The sequence below is a fragment of the Amphiura filiformis genome, chromosome 6, assembly GCF_039555335.1.
Source record: "Amphiura filiformis chromosome 6, Afil_fr2py, whole genome shotgun sequence".
Taxonomy (NCBI): Eukaryota; Metazoa; Echinodermata; class Ophiuroidea; order Amphilepidida; family Amphiuridae; genus Amphiura; species Amphiura filiformis.
The window spans coordinates 67,374,075-67,399,606 of record NC_092633.1 but is presented as its reverse complement, the minus strand read 5'-3'; the positions used below and the strand labels follow the sequence as shown (position 1 = coordinate 67,399,606).

The 25,532-nt window shown below is 35.7% G+C and overlaps 2 protein-coding genes across 3 annotated transcripts in view; one reads left to right on the top strand and one right to left on the bottom strand.

Moving 5' to 3' along the window:
* The window catches only part of LOC140155893 (cyclin-C-like), a 70,547-nt gene extending 62,773 nt beyond the window's left edge, over nt 1-7,774 (bottom strand). For both annotated transcript variants that reach the window (XR_011859438.1, XM_072178896.1), the window contains exons 1-10: nt 7,626-7,774; nt 6,671-6,746; nt 6,246-6,358; nt 5,963-6,047; nt 5,576-5,645; nt 4,940-4,991; nt 4,227-4,282; nt 3,847-3,882; nt 2,517-2,608; nt 1,770-1,837 (exon numbers count right to left, since the gene is read on the bottom strand). Coding sequence is in view for 1 of the 2 variants with exons in the window: in XM_072178896.1 (XP_072034997.1) it covers nt 1,770-1,837; nt 2,517-2,608; nt 3,847-3,882; nt 4,227-4,282; nt 4,940-4,991; nt 5,576-5,645; nt 5,963-6,047; nt 6,246-6,358; nt 6,671-6,702 (604 nt within the window). In the remaining variant the exon portion in view is untranslated. The remainder of the gene's footprint in view (nt 1-1,769; nt 1,838-2,516; nt 2,609-3,846; nt 3,883-4,226; nt 4,283-4,939; nt 4,992-5,575; nt 5,646-5,962; nt 6,048-6,245; nt 6,359-6,670; nt 6,747-7,625) is intronic.
* The window catches only part of LOC140155891 (rab3 GTPase-activating protein catalytic subunit-like), a 30,142-nt gene continuing 12,382 nt past the window's right edge, over nt 7,773-25,532 (top strand). The window contains exons 1-6 of the mRNA XM_072178892.1: nt 7,773-7,818; nt 12,303-12,355; nt 12,705-12,780; nt 13,071-13,206; nt 13,783-13,861; nt 25,194-25,313. Of these exons, the coding sequence (XP_072034993.1) occupies nt 7,804-7,818; nt 12,303-12,355; nt 12,705-12,780; nt 13,071-13,206; nt 13,783-13,861; nt 25,194-25,313 (479 nt within the window). The 5' untranslated portion in view covers nt 7,773-7,803. The remainder of the gene's footprint in view (nt 7,819-12,302; nt 12,356-12,704; nt 12,781-13,070; nt 13,207-13,782; nt 13,862-25,193; nt 25,314-25,532) is intronic.

Genomic DNA, 25,532 nt, shown 5'->3' with positions numbered 1-25,532 from the left:
CAAGATTCTCGTCGATCGTCTTCAGACCTTGTATGGTATCACCGGTACGGCACTCAAGTGGTTTGACTCATACATCAGTGGACGCTATCAATCTGTGAAAATCGGTGATTCTGAGTCTGCGTTGAAAGAGCTTACGTGTGGAGTACCACAGGGCCGGTTTTCGGCCCCCAGATCTTTACCATGTACACAGCTCCAGTCGAGGGAATTCTGCGTGCGCATCAAACTGACGGCATGTTTTACGCTGACGATAGTCAAGTTTATGTGACTTTCAAGGCTGACAGTAAACGCGACAGTATTAGGAGACTTGAGGAATGTGTTCGCGATATAAAGAACTGGACACTTTCAAATAAGCTGTCCTTGAATGACTCAAAACCGAAGTCATGCAGATTTCCTCTCGGTACTCTACTTCTGACCAGATAGAATCTATCACAATTGGTGATACCTGTGTGCAAGTAGTTCCGGAAGCCAAGAACCTTGGTGTCATTGTCGATAAAACGCTCTCAATGACTTCGCAAGTGAATAAGGTTTGCAAACAAGCGTGTCTTGCCATCAAAAACATTGGCCGTATCAGAAAGTATTTGGACAGAGAAAGTGCTGAAAAGTTGGTACACGCCTTTGTGTCATCGCAACTGGATTCCGCGAACTGTCTGTTGTTTGGACTCCCAGATTATCAATTGGCTAAGATACAACGTATCCAAAACACCGCTGCCCGCTTGGTGACGCTGACAAAAAGGCACGAACATATATCTCCTGTCTTAAACGACCTCCATTGGTTGCCAGTTAAACAAAGGATAGTGTACAAATTGTTGCTGATCACCTACAAAGCCGTTATTGGACTCGCACCCACTTACATCCAAGATCTTATCACTATCAAGAACCCTGCACGCACTCTGAGATCTAGCTCTGCCACTCAACTTTGCCACTACTCCGTGAATACTGTAACATACGGCCAACGTTCTTTTACTTACGCTGCGCCTATGCTGTGGAACGATCTCCCACCTCACATCAGGAATGCTTCATCACTGGACCAATTTAAGAAACATCTCAAGACTCATTTATTTCGTTTAAGTTTTGTTTAATTATTATGCATATTTTGTAGGGCGCCTGTGATGAGGAACCGGTGATTAGTCTGTGTTTCTCTGCATTTTGGCTTTTTTCATCACGCCATGCCGGTTCTGATTATCACGGGCGTCCTGAACCATTGTCTTTTTGCCATGTGTAATTTAAGTATGTTGTACTGTAAGACCTTTTATATCTTTTTAAACATGAAATCATTTTGTATATATTTGTTGTAGTGTACTTAAGATATTTTACTGTTCAGCGCATTGGGATATGTTCTTGTATGTAATGCGCTTTATAAAAGTGTTTTATTATTATTATTATTACTAGTTTATCGCAATAGAGATACGTATCAGGTACTAGCTGGCAGCTCCCATACCCATGGAGTTCTGTTCATACAATGTGTAAACACAAAAGTATGGTCCCAATTGACTATTCAATTGCTCCACAATCATTGCAGACTGGTAATCTGATTGGCCGATAAAGCGTCAAAGCTTCTGTACTCATGAAGGGTCACAAAGCTCATTAAAAGGGCATGCACATTGACCAGGGCCACAGAGTGCTGTTCTTCTCTTCAGCTGCTGAAGGTAATGAAATTTAACTGAGGAGTGAGGACTCATTTATCCAATCATCACATGACATATCATATAACCTACGATTTCCCAAATTTACTACAATTACAGTGAAAATTAATCTAGTTATCTACTCACCAAGAGCTATTAGATATGGCGGGTACATCAAACACACATCGGTACGTAGACTATCATTTATTATACGCCTACAAACAAGAAAGAAAAAAGTCAATTTCATCATTTTACAGAATATGATGTTTGAAATAGAGACAAATATATCTTTGGTAGGTTTAACAGTGATTTGCACTAAGTTTGCAACTTGTGTATACACAAAACATGCATGTTACAATGTTGTGTGATACCACCAAGAGAATCCAGATAATATTGTATTTTGAGCTTGAAGTAAACCAGGCACTCTACAACAATTCAATTTTGAGTTGCAATACCAGCAATAACAAACATGTTTTCTCTAAAATATTCTTCACACATGATGACCTTGTTTTGTTCTGAAGACCAGACATACTGGACATACTGTAAATGTTTGCCAAATGGTGCTGTGGGCTCCCTTGTTTGTTTGTTTGTTTGTTTTTATTTGGCAAGATCATTAGAATACAAAAACAAATTATAGAGACAGAAAAAACATTACAAAGTACATCAATGTGACAAATTATTTAAATTATTTGACATAACTGGAATTTTAGACACAAACTAAAAGTGCCCTCCCATAAAAATCACACCAGCAAATAAGGGCACATATCCTTAATTCTTGTTGGGATTTTTAGAGGAGGGAGCTCTCTATTTGTACATGGAATTTACCCCAAGGCAAAGGAGCCCAGATGCGCCATTAGGCGAATGTTTACGGTATTATATTTATGGTATTCTTACCAAGCTAGTGGTAGTAATTGTTCTTCTTGGCCCAAATCTGCTACATATTGCATTAATGGTCTATACGGATGGAATACAATAAGGCAACAATCCTGTCAAAACAAACAAACAATGTAATGGTTATTAAGTCAAAAATATGTTACTGATCAGCTGAATCTGTATATTCCCAGACACACATTGAGATCAGTAATGGCAATACTTACACTTCAAGATTCCTAGTGGGGCCACCTGCACTAGCCAAGGTACTTGGCTGGCACTGTGCAGTACCACTGCTGGTGGGCCCAGTGCAGTAGTAGCATTGGTCCTCTGTAGGTACTCTGTGTGTACCAGTCAGGTACCTTGGTGACGGTGTACCTGTGCAGGCGGCCACAATAGGGATCTCTTACTATTTGATGTCCAACTGGTGATCAAGTTTACAAGATGCTGCTGCATGGGAATTGAACTCTTTACCTCTAAACATCAGGAATGCTCCTTCAATCAATGTGTGATTAAATCACAATTCTAGTCAACTACTTTGTCTTTGATGCTCTTGTTTTTGCATTTTTTCATAGTACACCTATATTTATCATTGCCTTGAATAATTCCAAAACAATTTCAAACAGCCAGAAAATTCAATTCATTCCACTCACTCCAATACAAATAACATAGACAACTGGCAAGCCACCACTGCAATATCATTTCCATATAATTTCCTACACCGACAATAACTACAATCCCAGAGAAAGCAGTTGGAACACTTGTGTAAAAGTAGGACTTTAAACCAAACTTACATTATATTTGCATTCTAAAATTGTGCTTTTTTTGGAATGAGGTCTGAACATTTTTCTACTGAAACAACTCTCCCCCTTCCCCACCAATCCTGAATAACCAAATCAACAGACTGCAACATTTGTTTGTTTGTTTGATTTGTTCGGGTTTTGACAACCCTGGATAACCCAAGAAAGTCTCTATTGAAGCTCATTTCCATTGGGGTCCATTTGAACACCGGGACAGGTTGGGAACAGTCAGGGGTTAACACCCCGGTTAACACCCTACTCTTTTCAAAACTGGCTGCAAGATACATGTACAGGTATGGCTCTCTGTACACGGGACCGACGGCTTAACGTCCCCTCCGTAGGACGGAGTACTTTCATGGTTCATTTACCCAATTCTAAATGAACCATGGGGAGAGCAGAAGTCTGAATTTAATCTACAGAAGTTGCTAATTAATTTCAGTCTTTTTTTCCAAGTCAACATTGAAAGGGTAATGGGGACACATTTAAAGTACCCATGTCAAAGTGTTCCAGCAATTTCCATGAGAATGTATTAGTATCTAATTCTCAGAACTTACCATTATTTCCAGTAGAAAGAATTCACATTCTAGAACCTGTATAGGGAAAGTTGCACAATCTCATTATAATAATAATCAAAACTGTTGCCTACAACAAACTTTCTGATTATTTTAAGAATGGTGCATCATACACTGGGAAAAATGTGCAGCTCCTGTGTGGCATATCTAATTGTACTTTTTCTAGCCTTTATCTCATATTTATATCAGCAAATCCAGAGGGCAAAATCATTCAGTTCATCTGATATTTAATATTGAGATCACAAACTGAATTGACAAGTTTCACTTTACTGAAGGGGACAGATTAGGAACAATCTTGAACTTGTTTTGAACCATTTGTTTCCATCTTTATAAAATTAATCTTAAATCATTTGGATACTTACATGGCTCATCCTGTGGGGAAACTCTGTACTGTTGAAAGCATAATTAAATTTCTTCACTGAAAAACACAAGAAAAAGAGAAACTCAAACATTAGTTTATTGTGCCATACTAAAGAATGAATACAAGCGTTTGGTTAAATACTAAAATATAAGGTCCTTCAGATATTAACCTTAACTTCCATTATGTTTTTGGCTATGGGATAGGAGAGAAGGAAGGAAAAAAGAGAGAAGATGAATAAAGAAGTTGCTTGTTTCTCTCAGGATTCGAACCCCATACCCCCATGCACCAAGCACCCAATCGGCGACCAGTAGCCATGGGTGTAAACCATGTTACCATGCATATATATGACTTAGGGTGTTTGCATCATTGACTCATCTGGGATGCATGCATGCATAGTGGCTTGGTGCTGTTGGATTATCGAGAGTTAGGGATAAGGTAAACCACATAAATAAGTGCCTAAATTTGTTAGCAAAACTCACACAGCATTTTGCTGGTATCAAGGTACTGCTTGACTGATTGATTTAAGTCATAAATATTGCATGTATTATATTAGTGCCCTATTTATTGATTAGGCAATATCTTCAATGTGTCTCTATATTCCATGGAACCTGAATTTATCCTCCCCCAGAGTTCAGCTGTCAGTGGCACCCAACACACTCAACAGAATATGCTTATGATAAGTGATGAGGAGTTTACCATTGGAAAAAGACTTACCAACTTGACCACAGGCAGCCATTAGTCTACTGTTTGTAATAACACCAGATTCCTGCATTGATTTAAAACATAATAATCATCATTATTCCAACATCAGATTGTAATATTTAAATTTCATTCGCTGACAAGTGGGAGTTTTGATACAAGCAATTATTGAACATGTCTCAAATGAGGATATGTGCATTTATGCATGTATGGGCTCCTAAATCAAATCTAAAATGTCAGTTTGTTAAATCTGTAACAAACAAACTAATACAAAATAAAACAATCACTTTTAGAATACATCCAGGGCTATAATCTGAGACCAAATTTAAAAGACTAGTTTCCATATGTCCTGTCAACCAGACCAAAAATGTCATACTATGCAGGTCAGCGGCCAATTACCATGGTGTGAAGGGTGTCAGACGCAAACTAGTATTTTTAATTCAGTCTCAGATTATAGAAGTTTTTCACACAGTACAAGAATCAGGGTTGTGAGAAAACAGGTTTGTTTACTGTTCTCCAAATCCTAATTGGCATGCTTAGGTTAGTTGACTAAAAAGATTATATCCAGCTCATGTTCATACCTTTGAGCACAGTTTGTTATTTTTGAAGACAGATTATCATATTTATTGTTTGTTTTCAATTAACACTTACCTCTACTTTGGATGCTAAAAATACACACGTTGGAGCCATCAGTAGGGGATCTATGCATTTTAATGAGTACCTTAAAGACATGAAGGGAAATACACAAACAAAATTTAGTTCAGGGAGTCTCATTTTGTGGTGAGTAATTTCTGCAGAGAAACATTGCCTTCAATAAACACCTGTCTTGAAAAATACAATGCCCTTAATTGCATCTATCTAAAAAAACTTCATTAATCATTTCAGATACATTGACCTACTTGACCATGGTTTTAAGCTGAAATGCTTGCATGTGTTACTTTTGACATTATTACACTGACACAACCAAATCTTATAATACTGAATAATCTATTGAATAAATCTAATTCAATTTCAATAGTAATAATAGGATCAACTTACTTTGAATAAAATCTTTTGAAATAAATAGTTGCCGTTGCAATCACCTGTTGTCTGACTTTCAGATGCTCACCAAGTGCTTGCATAACTACAGAAAGGAAACAAACAAATCATACAAATGTATTATGTATGGATCCAACCAAACCCAAAATTAATCAATTGTATTGGTGCACATGGAGATACTGATTCTTTCCTGAATGAACACTTATAGTCTCCAAACCTACCAAAGTAAAAACACTTAACGTCAATGCCCAACAAAGATACAATCACATTCTGCCGAACTTACCACCAGCGTAGAAGATCATTATCTTATGGTATTCTTCTTCTGTTACAAACTGTAGATCTTTGATGCTGTCTTTCTGTCGGTCTAGTACTTGTTTGTCCAAGATCCACTGATTGCTATTTTAAACACAAACATATTTTTATTAGGAGTTTATATATTAGGCAAATTACTTCAACCATTTATGGGATAAACTTAGTAAGAAATTGATAAAACCCTAAATGTAAGGGTTTGTTAAAAGCTGGCCACTTCCCTCCTCATCTGTAACACAACTGGAACATACTAGAAATTATAATCCCGTTTCCACTCCCCAACTAAACTATATACAGCATCACCAATCTGTAGTCAATATTTCCCATTTTAAAAGTAAGGACATGTATGTAGTTTGGTTATTGTATTTGAATTTTTAAGGGGTTTATTTTAATTCTTACCAATGGGAGCTTTGCCAAAAATTGCCTGCCATCTTAATGTTCTCTGGTCACTGAACATACACAGGTGCTGTAGAATCTGGTTAGGGAGAAAAAGAAATCCATTAAAATATCTATTTCATGCAGTTTCCAGAGAGTATTGTCATGACAATACACATGTATGCAAAGGGGCTGTCACAGTTTGTAAGTATGTATGAAGTACCGGTACGGTACTAAACTATGGGACCCAGGGATGGCAGTAGTGCCGTACTATTACGCTGTCTTTTCTATTCTACCTCCTCATCTGTTTACAAACAGAGAAGTAGACAAAAGACCGCTCCGCTTGTCCAAACACTCAAGTATCAGAAGGATGGTCCACAATAGCGTGATTCACGTAACATGAATAGGGATTAAAAAGCTGTCGAGTAGAACCATGTGCTTCTTTTGTCCAATTTGCCATCAAGATTTCGTTCGTATGGAAACAGTTCAAACCCAGAACACGATCATGTCAGAAATTAATATTTTGTTCTGGGACTGATTATTCGGACTATAGTAAATACCCGAGAACTTCAGCAATGGTTCTTTCTAACATCGCGTCGACCGTAATGGCGTAAACACAGATCTCAGAAGTGAGGTTCTGATTGGCTAAATTCTGGTTCTGGTCTTCTGGTTGAGTCGGCATTGCCAGACATGCTGTACTTCACCATTTACTTCACTAATTATAATTAGCTACGATTGATCGGAACCTGATCGATGTTTGATTGGCTCTTTTGCATGGCGCACGCGTATACATTTACATGCAACATCATGCCACCGGTTCTCTGGTATTACTATAGTTGAAAAATGAAGAAGCAAGTACTAACCATGCTAACTGTACTTCAGTGCATGAGTGAAGTAAGCTTAAGTTAAGCTTACCTCCCATCATCCCATGGCCATGCTTCAATGCAAAAAACAAGCAACAAGATAACTAAAAACGTACCTTTTTACAATCTGTATCTTCTTAGCTTTCTTACAACTGCTACCAATTATTATAAACTGTAATATTTTCCCCAGAATACGTAAGTTAAAACCCCTTGTTGCACTACATTTCCCTAAAATTTCCAATGATGCCAATAGTAAACAGCGCCCTCTCTTAAAAAATTGCAATTGTCAACAAAATGGACGATTTGGAGGTAACGTAAAATTTTATTTTGTCTGTTTTGAAGGCGAATTATGATAGTCATATGTAACAAAATTATGAATAATGCACAACCCCATGCAGCGGAACAATTTATTGTGCAGTATATTTCGATAAATCAGTTTAACTTTGCAATCAAAGAAAAATATGTTGGGCGTAATAAAATTGGTAGCAGAATTCGGCAGCTTGTGCAGCTTCTAACTATGCTAAAAACTAAGAATTTCAATTGAATGAACACAGCTTTCAACAACTGTATTCTTCTTCTTCTTCTTCCTTATAAGTGCCTCCCTCATATGTATGAGTATTGTCGCACTGCGTACAGACAAGCTGTACTTATTTTTTACTCTGGAACCTAGAGTAGATGAGTGTATTTTGAAGTACAGTCAACATGACCGGGATGTAGTGCCGTACTATTACGCTGACTTTCAGTGATTCGGCGAGGAGGATTTATTTCGACCTCCTGGTTTGTTTACAAACAGAGAGGTAGACAAAAAACCGTTCCGCGTGTCCAAACACTCAAGTATCAGAAGGATGGTCCACAACAATAGCGTGATTCACGTAACCTGAATAGGGATTAAAAAGCTGTCACGTAGAACCATGTGCTTCTATTGTCCAATTTGCCATCAAGATTTCATATGGAAACAGTTCAGACCCAGTACAAGATCATGTCAGAAATTAATATTTTGTTCTGGGTCTGATTATTCGGACTAACCGGGATGATCCCCTGCTCTTTTCGAATAGCCTGTGACGTTCTTTAACATGCACACTACATTAATGTGAGAAAATATGCATGTACACGGGACCGACAGCTTAAAGTGCCCTCCGAAGCACTAAGCAAGTAGAGTGAAGTGTCTTGCTCAAGGACACAAAGAGCCGGACCTGGGATTTGAACCCTTGACCCTTGGGTTCACAGTCCTATGCCTTAACCGCTAGGCCACCAACCGATCGTATTTCGCGTATCATTTCAAACTACAATGCAAACACACGACCTTGGATATAATACTAACGAGCAGATGACATTGGCATGATTGGCATGATGATATCTTTTTTATATCAAGATGCGTGCATGGTTGGATTCACTTGTGTTGTGAATTGAATACAAAACTAAGTAAAAAGTAGGAAACTACCGTGAAGTATATAAAATTGGGCGAGCTTTCGGCCATAGGCCTTTTTCATAGCCATGATTAGACTGCGGACTTCAGTCCACAATGATAGTCAGTCATTTATCTTTTGGTCGGAATATATATGACTATCATTTGAGGACTGAGTTGTTATGATATATATTCCGAGGAGCAATTATTTCAGACAATAGCTGGGGATTAGTGGGGAAGAGGTTATCTATTGAATCCTTTCATGACCACTGAAGCATAGTCAAGCCTGCCAAGGACACTCGGCACGAATTGAAAGACCATGTCAACTCTCGACAAAAGAATGCATGCATGTCAAAGGTCATACGACACCAATTTGGTGGTGTTTGTTATGCTCCTCGAAATTAGTACCTTAACGTCTATGTCTGAGCCATGATATAATATTTGTGAAAACAAAACATACACAAGGAATGAACATTGATAAACGCGTATGTGCGAGTGAGGGACGAAAGCGCAAGCGGAAAAGCACAAAAAAAGCGAACGGGGAAGCACAAAATACGCGAAGGGCCTAACGACGGAAAGCGGGAAAATCAATGTTCATTCCTGAAGGCGTAAGTGTTCCTAAATTGAAAATTAGCTGCTGTTCATCTTTGCGGTGACTTGCCGTGTTACCGTGGCAGTTTTTGAGTCCAGTAATTTGCATGTCTTCCTGGCTGTGACCATTCGTTGAAAAATGTTTAGCAACTGGTTTGGTGATGTCCCCTCTGTTGGTATCTCTGAGATGTTCCCGAAAACGTTCTGATATATCATTCGTCCAGTTTCACCGATGAACACTGAAGGGCATTTTCGACACGTAATGGCATATATATATGCAGTCCTTAGTGGTGCAAGTGAAGTCACCCTTGATGTTAAAGTTATCTTTGGGACCGTTGATTGTAGCAGTGTTATAGACAAACCGACAAGTTTTGCATCGCGGTCTCTTACATGCGGTCATGGAGGCATTATCATGCTTAGGCGTGACTTAGTCCGAATAATCAGACCCAGAACAAAATATTAATTTCTGACATGATCGTGTACTGGGTCTGAACACTGGAGTGATCTCCGCGGTTATCCGCCACCAATTATACATAGCGCAGCATTAAATTCGGAACCTGACTCATGATTATATTGTTGTGCAGTAAGCAGAAACAAGGTAGAAAAATCAGCGTGTCCTTGTTATTGATGCAGTAAACGTGCACATTTTAAGCTTCCCAAAGCTTGATTTTTTATCATCAATCAGTCAGAAGATTTTTGTTGTTGTCGTGTCCAATACAAAACCAACAGTGAATAAATCACCACCTAATCACGCCCGAAACCCGCTGAAGGCGTAAATCCCATTGGTTCCCGGTCGAGCCAAACAATACAAATTTATCTGCATGACAATGATTGACATCTGACCCGATAAACAATAACATGGATTGGACCATTTCTCAGCAAGGGTAAATTGAGTTTAACTTGTTGCACTGTGTTAAACTTTATTCCATATGAAATCTTGATGGCAAATTGGACAATAGAAGCACATGGTTCTACGTGACAGCTTTTTAATCCCTATTCAGGTTACGTGAATCACTCTATTGTGGACCATCCTTCTGATACTTGAGTGTTTGGACAAGCAGAACGGTTTTTGTCTACCTCTCTGTTTGTAAACAAACCAGGAGGTCAAAATCGTCCTCCTCGCCGAATACGAAAGTCAGCGTAATAGTACGGCACTGGGTGTGACTAGGGAGTGGACGAGAGAGTCTCTGAGATTTTGGTCTTTTCTGTACGCTTGTAGGGGAGGTGATGGGAAGATGGCATGAGTAGCTGGATCCATGCGAATTAAGTGAAAATTCTTGTGAATTGGCCGGTTTACGCACAGTCACAGCCACTGGGCTGGCCCGGTCCCCGGCCACACTCTGTGCATCCGCAGGTATTCATGCATCTCATTTCGCGAAGTTTTTTTGGGAAAACACATACACCCCTTTTTATAGCGATTTCACAAATTACTTGCCCTTCGACAATAGTTTCAATACCCCAATTTTCGATAAAACGTGAATGATATTTCTAATAATACCCTTTTCTGGCAGAAACGTGTACATGAAAATACCTTTTTTTCAATTTCGCAAACATGTGGTTTGAAAAACATCCCTTTTTTAATTTCGCGAATCATGTTTCTTCGTCTGAAAACGCCCCTTATTTCGTGAAATTTTTGACGAGCATGAATACCCGCAATGCACGGAGTGCCACGGGGACCGGGCCATTGGCACACAGACAAAATGAGACATAGACTGTCGAACATGCTGGCGTACAAACATCACACAGTGTACCCCGTACATGTATCCAAAAGATCATCACGCTATGTCAGGATGTGTTCATTCAATTGAAATTTCCACTACGGTTTAAGTAAGATTAATTTTTAATTTTTCTGTGGGTGTGGTGTGTGCTGAGCGTACACGAACATAATTTACACAGAAGTGATAGCAATCACACTAATTGGCTGATCAATGCTGATCGCCAATCACCTTCGCGCACCCAGCAAAATTGTATTGCTGGACGCACTTTTCGACAAGCTGCATCAATGCCTTGCGTCCGAGTGGACGCACATTATGAATTTCAAATGAAAATCGAGTATACATGTAAGCTTACTCAATCTACTTTCCATGAAATAAAATAAGTATTATTTTCTAAACCTGCATCGTGCATAAATGAATATTTTAGCAACATATAGGCCAATGGACCAATCAGTAAACAAGTTATTGACCTTTACTGGCAATTGGGCTTTGTAAAATTGTGCCCATCCACAACAAACTGGTCGTAAAGTCGGCATTTTCCATTTTGAGATACAGCTAAAAACAATTATGGATTTCTATGTAAAATATATTAGGAATTTGACCTTTGATGAACCATAACTTCACTTCCAGATGTCCGATGAAGATGGTTGAGGTGTCATTTTAAAGCTGATAGTGCATTCTTTTAAGATCGGCAATAAACAGAAAATGATCTAGAGCCGACTTTCCTACCATTTCGTGGTGGATGGTCACAATTGTATTCCCTGTTGCCCAACACATCAACATGTACATTTACAGACGCACAAACAGTTCTGCGTCCGATCGGATGTGTTGATGATATGATTCATTTAGCCAATCAGAACCCCACTTCCTATAGTTCCATGTTTATGCTGTAAACTGCCAAATTGGCAGACCGCTGAAGAACCTTGCCAAAAATGAAAATTATTTATGGCCTTAGTCTGATACCCTGCTGCTGTATTATCCGTGGCCTGGATACATGTGTAGTAAATTTGCCAATCAAAGTCTAAAGAATCAATCATTGATTCTTGAATTAAAATTGTTTTGTATCTTTTGTTATTTCTTAGGAATCAGAGGTATTTGAAATAACTGACTTTACAACAGCGTCAGAATGGGAAAGGTAAGTGACAATTGGAACCAAGCAAAATAAAAACCACTACCAATGACAAAAAATAACACTATTAATTCTTGATTTGTCTGTTAAGGTCATTTCAATGATTGTATTCAACATGAGCTAATGAGGGTGATACTGATGTGGCAACACCAATGTATCAGACATCTAATTGATAAATAATGTGGTAGATAAATAGGACAAAAAATTACTTTACTAAAATTGTTCATCATGATGTTGTTGTTGTTGTTGTTGTTGTTGTTGTTGTTGTTGTTGTTGTTGTTGTTGTTTTTTGTTGTTGTTGTTATGGAAGTATGAAGCATAACATGTTTTATAACATATTTTTACCTGGACACAGATTTATTGCAAGGTTAGAGCAGGTTATACATGACTGGAAGCTGCCTACCTACACCAAAGGACAGCCATTAAAAAAGGTACTTGTAGATAATGCCAGCAATACTCTGTAGTAAACTGCCTGTAGAGAAAATGAACCCTGCTCTGTTATTTGAATGAGATAGTTGTCTTATTTTTTGAAAGTGTATCTAAACAAATAGATTTAGGAAATGAAAGCTATCATAATTGCTTCTAGCACAGTGCAGTTATTGATGTCAATATGTTGACGGACAGATGCCCAAGAATTTTGATGAAATGTGTTTACTATTATTTAAAGCAATAACACCAATAACTGAAATTGCACTTTTTTTGTAAACCTGAATTGATACAGAGTGAACTGACATCAGGCCAATGGGAAGAACAGACAGAGTCTATCAACTTTGCTACTGTGAATTTTGTCATCACCGAGCATAGACTAAAACAGGATGTGCAGACAGAGGCTAACAATGGTGATGAACAAGAAGAAGGTTGGTGTTACAATCCTTCATATGCCTATATTATAAACTACCTGGTACTTTCAACTGATTCGGACAAGAACCATTAACATGATCATGTTTTCTCTTTTTTACCAGCCCTTGATTTTATGACTTTGTTTTTATTTAAGTTTGAAAGGATAAAATTTGATTATATAATAACATGCTTTTATGAAATGCTAATCAAAGCGATATTTTGTCAAGGCAGTCAAACCTGAGAAGAAAATACCATTATATCATCTCAGGTCAAAATTCCAATATCAGAAAATATTGATGTGTGAGAAATGTGGTCCTGCCTTGTAAGTTTGTTAATTACGAGTTCATTTCTACCATCACTATAGTATGCGTACATCCATATCAAAAAGATGCACTTGTCGGCTGCGACATGTGTTTCTTTTTACATAATAGCTGGGAATAAATATCAGATTTATCTCAAGTGGAGATCACTTCAAATCATCCCCATGTCCCATGGTTTAAGAATTCATTCCTAGCCATTATGTAAAAAGAATTAAATACATTATTTGTGGTAGGTATCATAATTTTCTTATCATCATTGTCCGTTCTGTTTAGATGTGCTACCACAAGCCATGGATGATATGCTGTCAATGGAGAATGATTTCCCACCTGTTGCACATTGTTTGAGTAGATGGTAAGTCCTCTCATAACAATTATGTAGCATCTGTATGTTGATCTGTGAAGGCAATGGGCTATTCCATTTGAAATCCACACCCCCCCTGTGGAAGATTTCCAATGCTACCTAAATTCCAGTTGGGCCAAATGTACAATCCGGTTGGAAATAGTCCCATGTTTCATTGTAATTCCAGCTGAATCATGTAGAAGATTTACAAATTTAACGCAATTCCAGCTGGATACCCTGTGGAAGATTTGCATTTTGACCTCAATTCCAGTTGGAAACATTTACATGTTTTGTGTGGAATTCTAACTAAAAACTTCATTCCAGTCAGATACCCTGTGGAAGATTTTCATGTCGACTTCAATTCCAGTTGGAAACATTATCGGTGGAAAATTTAACTTTCAGTCGGATACCCTGTGGAAGATTTGCACTTCTACCTCAATTCCAGTTGGAAACATTTACATGTTGTTAGAATTCCAGCAGAGAAGGTCTAAAACAGGGTAGAAATTCCCGGGGGGGGGGGGTCACTCCCATTGTGGCCTGTACACCAATTCACGATAATCAACTTTTGAAAAGCACCCTAAACAAGGATTTAACCCTTGGCTAAAACAATATCCTAAACAGGTGTTTTTACACCCTAAACAGGGATTTTATTCCTTGCATCAAATTTCATACCCTAAATTTCATTTCCGCGTATTAGCAATTGCAATTTTGCTACCCTTTTTCCAATATTTCATGTTTTTGACACCATAAACGCGTTACGCTGCTGAATCATGCTTACCCACGAAAAACTACCCATTTTACGCGTTTTCATTATCGCGGATGGTGTACAGGCCACAATGGGAGTTGCTTGTTTTCTGAGTATGGTGGAAATTTAGAAATAATAAAACTGTTGGATGCAAAAACATGTTTGCTTAAAATATTATCATGCTGAAATTTCCAACAATAACTGACACATTTTGAGTTGGCCCCGCATGGGGAAATCCCCCCAACCCATTGGCTCGAAAATTATTGCACCAGCCCCATATGAGAATTTTTGCCCGAATTTTATTTTGTTGTCCAAATTTACGAATTTTTTATAGATAGAATTTTTGACAGTTTCTTCAGATTTTTATTTTGCTATACATTCATTCATTCAAATACCAGATAGACTTTATAGTCAACTTTAATAGACCTCAAGTGACAAGAAATCTATTTTGTCTGCATTGTGAAGTTTTTGTTTTAAGAACAGATAATTGCAAAAATATAATGCCACATAAATTAAACCATTAACATTCTAAAACCTATTTTTAGGATGGGTGTCCTTGGCCCAGTGGAATAGTTTTGTAAAACCACTACAAGTTTGTGCACAGAAGCTGTGGACCACAGTGGACAGTGTATGGAGCATAATTTGATTATGATCTTTAGTCTGGGCTTTTCTCAGGATAGGCCTTGCTTCATGTTTTTTTCTACCTGGTTACAGATTTTCACATAAAAAATCCAAGTTTTATATTGACATGTGAATTAACCCTTTTTACTGAAGTTCAAGTATAACGAGTCGTCTTTTTTTACTGAAGTATAATGCGTCTTCTAACCTCAAAACTGATTACCACTTCACTTTTTGTATTGATATTTTCATACAGATAACAATATAATTTAATTATTATAATTGCCCTGGTTGCTTATTTCTATTCTCGGCTTTCTAGAGTTCAAAATCGTAAACATTTTCAAACAAAATTGCCTGTATTTTTATACCCAGGGCATTTTAATTTTAAGGTGTCATTTTGGTGTCTAAAGGTGAAATTCCAAGTTGGTTGGACAACATACTTTGATGGACAAATTAAATTTGGCTACAATATAATTTTGAATTGATTTCTAGGCTGATTCCTATATGTATTGTGCCAATGTCTCAGATTCAAATGTCAAAGAACTTGCCCATATGAAAAAATAAACACTTAAAAATTCCACACTACATTTTCTGATATCAGAAAGATGAGAATTAAAAAACTCATTCTTAATTAATTATTTCAAGATATTGGAGATATTGAAATGAGGGGATTTTTTTCAGCTTTGATCGTTATCAAAGCAGATGGACAAGAAAATTTTATACCAATTACCTTTTCCAAAAAGTCATTGATATATTAGATGGGTAAATGGTATTTTGTACTGAGTACCCCCCTAGCTGTTTATACAGGCTATTTGAACCATCAACCATGCCCCCGCATATTTCATTATCTATTAGAGCATGACAGTATCCTACTATGACTATCACCTTCCACTTTGTCATATCATAGGAACTAATATTTTCCCCTGGTCTGTTTTGAAGGGAAAAACCTCGGCCCTTCTTGATTTTGAGTTTACTGTTTCCTGCCTGCATCCAAAATGATTGAGAATTGCAAAATATTTAGGCCTAATTATTTGATTTTTTATTTGATATTTTGATTACATTTAATAGCTATGATGCTGAACAAACAAATAACATCTCTGCATTTGTGTGAAATCAACCATAATTGCAAACCCAAGCAGTGCCAAAATGTACCGTTGATATTGCATATGTGAACACTCATTTCAAAAGAAAGAAAATGATATATAAAATTAAGAATAAACTTTTTGCAGTTCACATTGTTAATTTATTCATTCAAGGTTTATTTTGATTCTCATTTAAAATGTATACTAACAGTTATAAATATGCTCTTGTAATGTTTTCCGTTTGATTCGTCAGTTTACTCTTTATTCATTTGCTTATTTGGAAGACAAATGTCTCGTTCAGAAAATGATTCTTCAAAAACTTGTTCTGTTATCATGCTCCCACTTAATAAAACCCAACAACAATAAATAATTATTTTGCCCTATAGGTAATTTTATCCATGTTTAGCCATATATCAAGCATTTATAAAATGTCTAAAATTTACATTTTAATATTTAATTACATTCTCTGTTAAATTTCTTGTTTTGACTAATATAAATTTGTTAGTTTACTTTATTTGTACACCAAGCACATGAAGTATAATTAATTCATTATTTAACAAACAAAATATGGCCATACATACTGTCTTAGTTGAAAAATTTGTCATGCATGCGCAAATGACAAATTTTTTTATTTATCGTGAAAAAGTTCCTTATTTGACAAATTCAGAAAATTTCAGAAAATTAATTTTTATTGCAAACATTTTGATTTTAATAAGATTGTCACTGAAGTTTGTTAGGCTGATGTGTGCAATACCATGTCATTTTATTGTCTTCTGGCATTCTACATTTGCCTATGAACGCATAGTAGATGTGTCAATCAATCGAATTGGTCGTTCATTTTAATTCATTCATTAATTTCAATCATTTGTATTATATTTGTTTTAATATATCAAGCCTGTAAATATTGTCAACTGAGGGAGTATGGGCAATTCACTTGCATGACTTATTTCTGCCCAATGTTTGTTGACTTTTTCATCAAAAGTAATATTTTCAATGCTAAAAAATATTCATTAAATTTTAAATAAATTTAAAATAATTAGTAATGCAAGAAAATGAATTTTTAATGCAAACATTTTGATTTTAATAAGTTTGTCACTGAAGTTTGTTAGGCTTATGTGTGCAATACCATGTCATTTTATTTTATATTTTATTGTAATATTTGTCAATCAATTGAATTGGTCGTTCATTTTAATGCATACATCAATTTCACTAATTTGTATTGTATTTTGTTTTTGTCATAAGCCTGTAAATATTGTCAACTGAGAAAAAATGGGCAATTCACTTGCTTGACTTATTTCTGCACAATGTTTAATGACTTTTTCATCGAAAGTAATATGTTCAATGACAAAAAAAAATATTTAAAAAAAAATTTACTTATTTTAAAAGTTGTATTTCTAAACATTTCAATATGATATTCTTTTAGACTTAAAATGAATGTCAATAGCCTTTTCAATTAATTAGTTATCGCCAAGTGGATATTTGATGAATATCAATGCCGTCATAAGCAAATATTTTGAGTTTCTGTGGCTGCAATATTTTTGGAATTGGAATATCTTTTCACAATATCAATGACAAGTGCGGAATTAACTAAATTAATCAAATATTTCATAAAAACAAAGGCATTATGAAGATCATTAAAATAAAATGAATGCCTTTGATTTTCAAATTGTTTTGCAGGTTGTAACAAATATGTCACATTTTGTTTTGTAGCCAGCCATATTTCTGAAAGGAGAATTTGTATCAATTATTCACTCTCTTTCTCACATTCATTGGCATGTTTGAGAAAAGATTGTAAATAAAAATATATAAATTGGGACTCATTTCCACAAAACCCTGGACATGTTGACAACCCTTCTGTTGAAATAAAAAGATATGTTGCACTTTATCATGTCCCTTCCTGTATTCTCCCGGGATCCCTTAAAAGGGCATTTCGTGATCCACAGCCTCATCCCCCCACTTTTCCCAAAAAAAGTTGAGATTTTTATATTACTGGATACCTGTGGCTACATAATGTTTATGTACAAAATATATCTTGCCGATTAATTCGTTTAGCAAAGATATCGTGAAATTTTAATTTCGTTCTGGTGCACCAGAACGAAATTACAACGCATTGTCTATGGAGCAGTGTAATACACATAATCATGCATAACTCGCAAATGCAAAATCAGAATCAACTGAAATTTTGGGAATAGGCTTTTTTCGTTGATATCTACTGAAAAAAGTCATAAAAAGAGGATGCTAGGATCACGAAATACTCCTTTAAGATTAGTTTACTATTTGGGTATGCTGTTTTCTATTGTCCGTTCAGTTCAGTTCAGTTCAGTTTTATTTTGTCTTTGTACGAGGGACAATGCAGTCAATATATTCCCGCAACTATTATTTATCTCCCCTCAAGCATGACTTTGATGACTATTTCTTATGATAAATACAGGTTTGTACTTTTGAATTACGTAATCTCATTTGTATCAAGTCATTGCTATATGTACACAGACAACTGTCAACATTGGTGGGACATTTGAATTGCAGTTACAGAACATGGGAGAAGGATAAGTAAGTACCAAAGCAGTTTGCAAGCCCTGTTTTGGTATGAGGTAATCTGAGTATATTCACTTCATAATTGTGAAAGAAGAATTGAACACACAGACGAGGAAAGGTGCAGTCTTTGAAATTCATCAGAAATAGGCCTTAATGACAAATAAAAATGGTGTGAAAATCATGACAGACGACCATACAAGTTAGACACAAGAATAAAAAATATCTCCAAAATGAAACCAAAACAATTATGATTATTGGTATGAAAGATCATAGTCAGGACAATAGAAATTACTGCAATAAAAGAAATAAATATGCGCATGTTGGTGGTAGGCACACTTAAAAGTACCAAAATGTATGAAAAAAGGTAAATTTAGGCAAAAGTGCTATAAATATGACTAAATACAATGCTGCTGGACGTTGTGAGTTAGTTGCTATACTAAGTCTCAGAATGCTGAAATTTTAAAGACACGGTTTCAGATTTGAAGCAGGTTTGACTGCCAAAATGGCAAAATATAAAGTTTCAAAAATATTGTTTTAAATATGTTTTCTAGACTGAAATTTTGTGCAGAATTCATTTCTGAAGTCAGAAATGCACAATCTGTCATTGTTTTCCTGATATGAGCATTACAGTAGAGGCATATGCTTTTGACGGAAATAAAAATATGAGATCCATTAAGTGACAACATCATCACAACATATTTGAACTCTATTGGCACACTTATAAAGGCTCTGCAAGGCTCACATCATGTTGTAGTGCAAGTCTTACATCTGATTGGGGCACACACATTGAATATAGGTCACATGATTGCACAATATTACAGGTACTAATTGTTCCCGATTTTGCTCAAAAATGAGGTGGCGAGTCAATTTGATAAAAAAATTAGAACTCAAAAAATATGCATTTTAGCACAAGTTTGATACTATATACCTGTAGTACTGTATCATAGGAATAACTGATTAGTTTTTTACACATGTCGCCCTCATATTTTTTTTGTTGCCATTTTTCAAATGCCAAATTTTACGTAATTTACAGATGTCACAAATTGTTAAAAATTGTTATACCCATGTAGGAACTTATACTGTGCATAACTGATTAGTTTTTCAAGCCTATAGCTCTTGTAGTTTTCTTGTATAAATCCCGATTTTTATAAATGGCGGGCATTTTTACACATATCAACATTTTAAGGGGTAGGGGAAACATTTTTACATTTTGCAAGTCTTTTCCTTAGTTCAAATGAACAAAGTTAGGTATCAAATGAAAGCCCATTCATCACTGCATAGACTAGTAGGTCAACCATCACTGTAGCACCTTCCTATCAAGAGTTATGATTTTTCAAATCAATGTTTTTGCCGAAAACAGCTGATTTTGGCATGTCAATTGTCACAAGGCATGTCATATTTGAATGATTCTGGTGCGCAAATGATTAAGTCAATCACAAAACAAATGCCTGAATCCATCAAATAGTACCCTCAGCTGATATGTTAACATTTTAAAGGGCCATATCTATGTATATTGTAGACTCTATGAGTATACAAAGTTGGCATGTGAAAATTTTTTTCACCCATAAAGTGTGTTTTTCGGGCAAAATCGGCCACAAATCAACATTTAGTAGCAAAACGCGATATACGATGCACGCGTTTTGACAAAAAAATCATGTTCTACAAACAATTTTACCCTAGAAAAGACACCTTAGAAATTAAACATAGCTATTTTCACTCTGGGGTGAATTTTTACACACTTTGGCAGTGAAACCTGCTTCAAATCTGAGACCATGTTTTAAACACATTTGAAATTCAAATTTCTTTTTCAATTCAGAGCCTCTCTATGGTGTGCTGCTTTGATTACATAAACATGACATTTTGAAAACAAAGGGTTTAAAAAGGAAGAAATGTTTGCATGAATTCCCCACGGGACCTCCCATTTTACCTTATCGAACCAGGTACCATTTTAATCTTGCTATTTCTTATTATGTAAGAACAATGTGTGATAACGCCTACTCAAAATTGGAGATATTCAACATGATCCCCTATCTCTAATAAAAATAGTATAGGTCTAAATAGAGTATAGCATGAACCCTGTGTTATCAGTCTACCAAATTGCAAAACCGCACCAGATTCCATACTTTTATTCTCGAGATATTTAGAATTATGTAACAATACCTCAATTTGACTCATTATTTTCTCCACTATTTTTCACCACTATGATATATCAGGCAGTGTCCATATGCTATTGTGTTTATGCTAATGTCATTACGTAATCAAGGATTCGACTTGGCTAATACGCATTTGTTTTGAAAGACAAAGGTACAAACTGAACTACAAACTAGTCATCAAAGTCATACTTGGCAGAGATAAATAATAGTTGCAGGAATATATTGACAGTCCCTCGTATGTTGTTATTTGTGATGGCAGAGAAATTTGAATAAATAAATAAATACATGTATACATGTAGGCATATAAGAAAACCATGCCAATAGCACATTTTTGTGAAAGCAATCTGATAAAGACCAAATTTGAAAAGCAGTTCTAGGATAAGTAGTGCAATTGAAGTTGTTGCATTTTGAAGCCAATGTTCAAGATTATATAAACATTTTGGGGATTGCTATATAATTTTATCATGAACAATTTTCCAACTGTGCCGAAGGTTGGTCAGTTAATTACCTTCCCTCCTTTTTTTAGCATTATGTGTAACTTTCAATATTATGATATTGTGGTTTCTCGGAAAAGTTCTTTGAAGAAAAATAAATTATCTCGCTATCTGAGGGGGAAAATAAATTAGCTCCACACCTCCACCTCAGACTAAAAATATTTTAAAAAATTGCTCCACGTCGGGTCAACAAAAAGATTTGGTGTCAAGGGTGAAAACAAATTCATTTTCATCATTTATAATATTTTAGCTTCATACATGTATAATTCCCCAATATTTTAATAAGAAGGTATGATCTATACAATCCTCCCCATGCATCATGTTGATATCTGTATGCGGCTTTTTGGCCTAAAAATAGCCTTTGCGTCTATTTATTCTATTTTTGTATAAACCATATTTCACACAATTTAGCTTCAATATGGCAAATATTAGGTGCTTCGTGCAAAGTTGTACCATAACTTTATTCTGTGGGTAGGTTTAGTTTCACACTTGAAGAATTGTTTTCCAACCCCAGCCCCCCCACCATGTCAAATACAAATCTATGCCAATGACTTGAAGGCCCTGCATTCATGTCCCACATTCTCCCCCTTTTCACTAAATTTCCACAGCTTTATATTTTTAGATCACATTAAAATGGCAAAAAAATATATTTAAAAAAAATGGATTGTTTTTGTTTAATATAGTCTCTATTCAATTTCACTATTTTTTTTTTTAATCTGGCAATAAACTGTAGTGATTGTATCTGTTGACTTAAATATTTACAATATTATACCAAAAAATAATTTAGGCCAAAACATAAGGGTGACATCCCGCTATCTCTAAGGTCCGCTATCTCTAAGGTTCGCTATCTCTAAGGTTCGCTATCACTAACGTGTAAAGTCTATGGAGATCAGAATCCCGCTATCTCTAATAGAGAAAAGGTTCGCTATACCTAAAAAAGGTCCGCTACTTCTAAGGTTCGATATCACTAATTTAGAATACGGTTCGCTAGTTCTAAGGTTCGATATCACTAATCTTAAATAAGGTTCGCTATCACTAATTTAAAATAAGGTTCGCTACTAATTTTGAATAAGGTCCGCTATCACTAATTTATTGAAGGTTAAGCTATCTCTAAGGTTCAAGTTATCACTAATTCCAATAAAGGTCCGCTATACCTAAGGTTCGCTATTACTAATTTTGTTAAAGGTTAAGCTATCCCTAATTTATTAAGGTTACGCTATCTCTAAGGTTCATTATCACATTTCGATTAAGGTTCGCTATACCTAAAGTTAGATTTATCACTAATCTTAAATAAGGTCCACTATCTCTAATTTTAAATAAGGTCCGCTATCCTAATTTCAAATAAGGTCCGCTATCTCTAATTTTAAATAAGGACCGCTATAGCGAATAGCGGACCTTATTTTAAATTAGTGATAGCTAACCTTAGAGATAGCGAACCTTCAATAAATTAGTGATAGCGGACCTTATTTAAAATTAGAGATAGCGAACCTTATTTAAAATTAGTGATATCGAACCTTAGAAATACCGAACCTTTTTCAAAATTAGTGAAATCGAACCTTAGGTATAGCGGACCTTTTTCGTAATTAGTGATAACGAACATTAGAGATAGCGAACCTTAGAGATAGCGAACCGTAACCAACATTAGAACATTATAATTAGGTGTAGGCCTAAGTTTAACTCTTTAAAACTGTTACTCATATTAAAATGAAGCTTGTTTTCACTATGCAGCAACAATAAGTTTTGTATAACAGTTTAGTCAAGAAATGGCAAATTTCTTGTCTTTACTAATTATGTCTAGAATTTCCTTGAAGTTTCATTCAAGACATAGTGAAACAAAAGTCAAGAAATTTACCACTTCTTGACATCATTTATAATAGTTTAGCTTCGTTTTTATATAATTCAATAAAAATTTTGATAAGGGGGTATTGACAATCCTCCCCCATGCATCAAGTTGACATCTATGTAGCTTTTTAGCATAAAAAGAGCCTTCATGCCGCCTATTCATTCTATTTTTGCACAAACCATATTTCACACAATTTTATATAGCTTTAATATGGCAAATATTAGGCACGTCGCACAAATTTGTACCATAAACTTTTGTTTAAGGGATCTGGAATGAGCGTTTCTACAGTATTTTTTGTGGGACATGAGAGCACATCAGACATATCGAATTGCATTCTGAATACGAAGAATATGTCTTTCTGATATCAAATAATTTTAATTTTTTGAAATTCACGATATAATACAAATTTTATGACAAATTATTAAAATTACGCACGTATCGTGTTTAGGGTGTAAAAGCATGAAATTTTGGAAAAAAGGGTAGCAAAATTGCAATTGCTAATATGCAGAAATGAAATTTGATGCAAGGAATAAAATCCCTGTTTAGGGTGTGAAAAAACAGGTGCGTGTTACCTGTTTATGGTAACGTTTTAGGCAAGGGTTTTAACCTTATTTATATTATCGTGGATGGTGTACATGCTACAATGGGATTGACCCCCCCCCTCAGGTTTTCAGAGCTAAATGCTCAAACAAAAAAACCTGAAAGACAGCGTCAAATTGGTGATAAAATAACTCAAATTGGGCTGAAATTTTTTTTTAATGTATGAATTTGAGCAACAAAAGTAACTGAAAAGTTTCAGGTCTGGGTTTCCAAATTTCACAACTCCCCGCGGATACACAGAGTGCGGGGACTGGGAGCATGCAATCTCATTAGATCCAGCATTTGATGGTTTGAAACCATGATTACTAGCAAATAATAAGATCAGGTATAGTGATTTTATACCAATACTAAGGTACTATGAAATGCTGGAATTCCAAACATGCACTTTTCATATAATGAAAATCTGGAAGACTCAAATTGATGATTTTGGTTGGATTTCCAAAATCTTCTACACCCTTTTCAGTGTCAATCTTCAATTCCAGTTGGAAATTTACATGTTTTTGGGTTGAAATATACATGTTTTTGAATTACCCTGTGGAAGATTTGTACTTTGACCTCAATTCCAGTTGGAATATTGACGACTCAACCTGTTGATTTTGGTACTATTTAGATGTTTTTGAGTGGGAAATTTAACTTTATTTAACTTTCAGTGGATACCCTGTGGAAGATTTGCATTTTGACCTCAATTCCAGTTGAAATGTCGACTTCAATTCCAGATCTGGAATGACTCAAACTGTTGATTTTGGTTGGAATTCCAAAATCTTCCACACCCTTGCCGTACTATTTCAGATGAAATCTGACCTCAATTCCAGTTGGAATGTCGACAACTCAAACTGATGATTTGGTTGGAATTCCAAAATCTTCCACAGGGGGTGTGTGGATTTCAAATGGAATAGCCCAATACGTGGTCTCCATGAAATATAAAATAAAGAAAGATATGAAGCTGATAATAGCAATAATAATATAGCAAATGTTAAATTGTCATTCATCAATATAAATATGTGATGCAAGGTAAGTATTTAATACTAGTATTAAATTGCACTATATGCACATGACATGGCATATCAGGTCTGATATAGGTCTATACCTTTTAAAGACAGGTAAAAGTTATTTTAGCGCACAAAACTTACTAAAACACATTTTATTGTCAGTTACTCAGGAACTTGATGGAAGGATTGAACTTCAAATTGTGGGCTATTGCTTCCATTCTTTACCAATGATTCAATTTGATAAAGATAACTTGTTTGACCATATTTATGTTATGTTGCTTACAGGTATGGATTGCGACATTTCTTAGTGCTGACTCCAAGAGAAAGCAGTGATTGTGTGTTGACAGAGAGTAAAATTAACCTGTTACTAAGCTCTATCACCATAGCTGTCAATAACACTAATTGGTGAGTAGGGCCAAACTTGTTTTTGTTTGGTTGGTTGTCTTGCGTTATTTTGTTTTCTCACGTATTATGTGAGAGAATAGGCTTGGATATCTCCCATTGAGTAAGTGTTATCATGGAAGTCTACACATAATTAATCACCTGTTGGGTTCTAAGGAAACTTCATTAAAAATAGTATGGGCAAAGGCCCTCCATTAGTAGAGGTGTTTATCGTGTAGAATT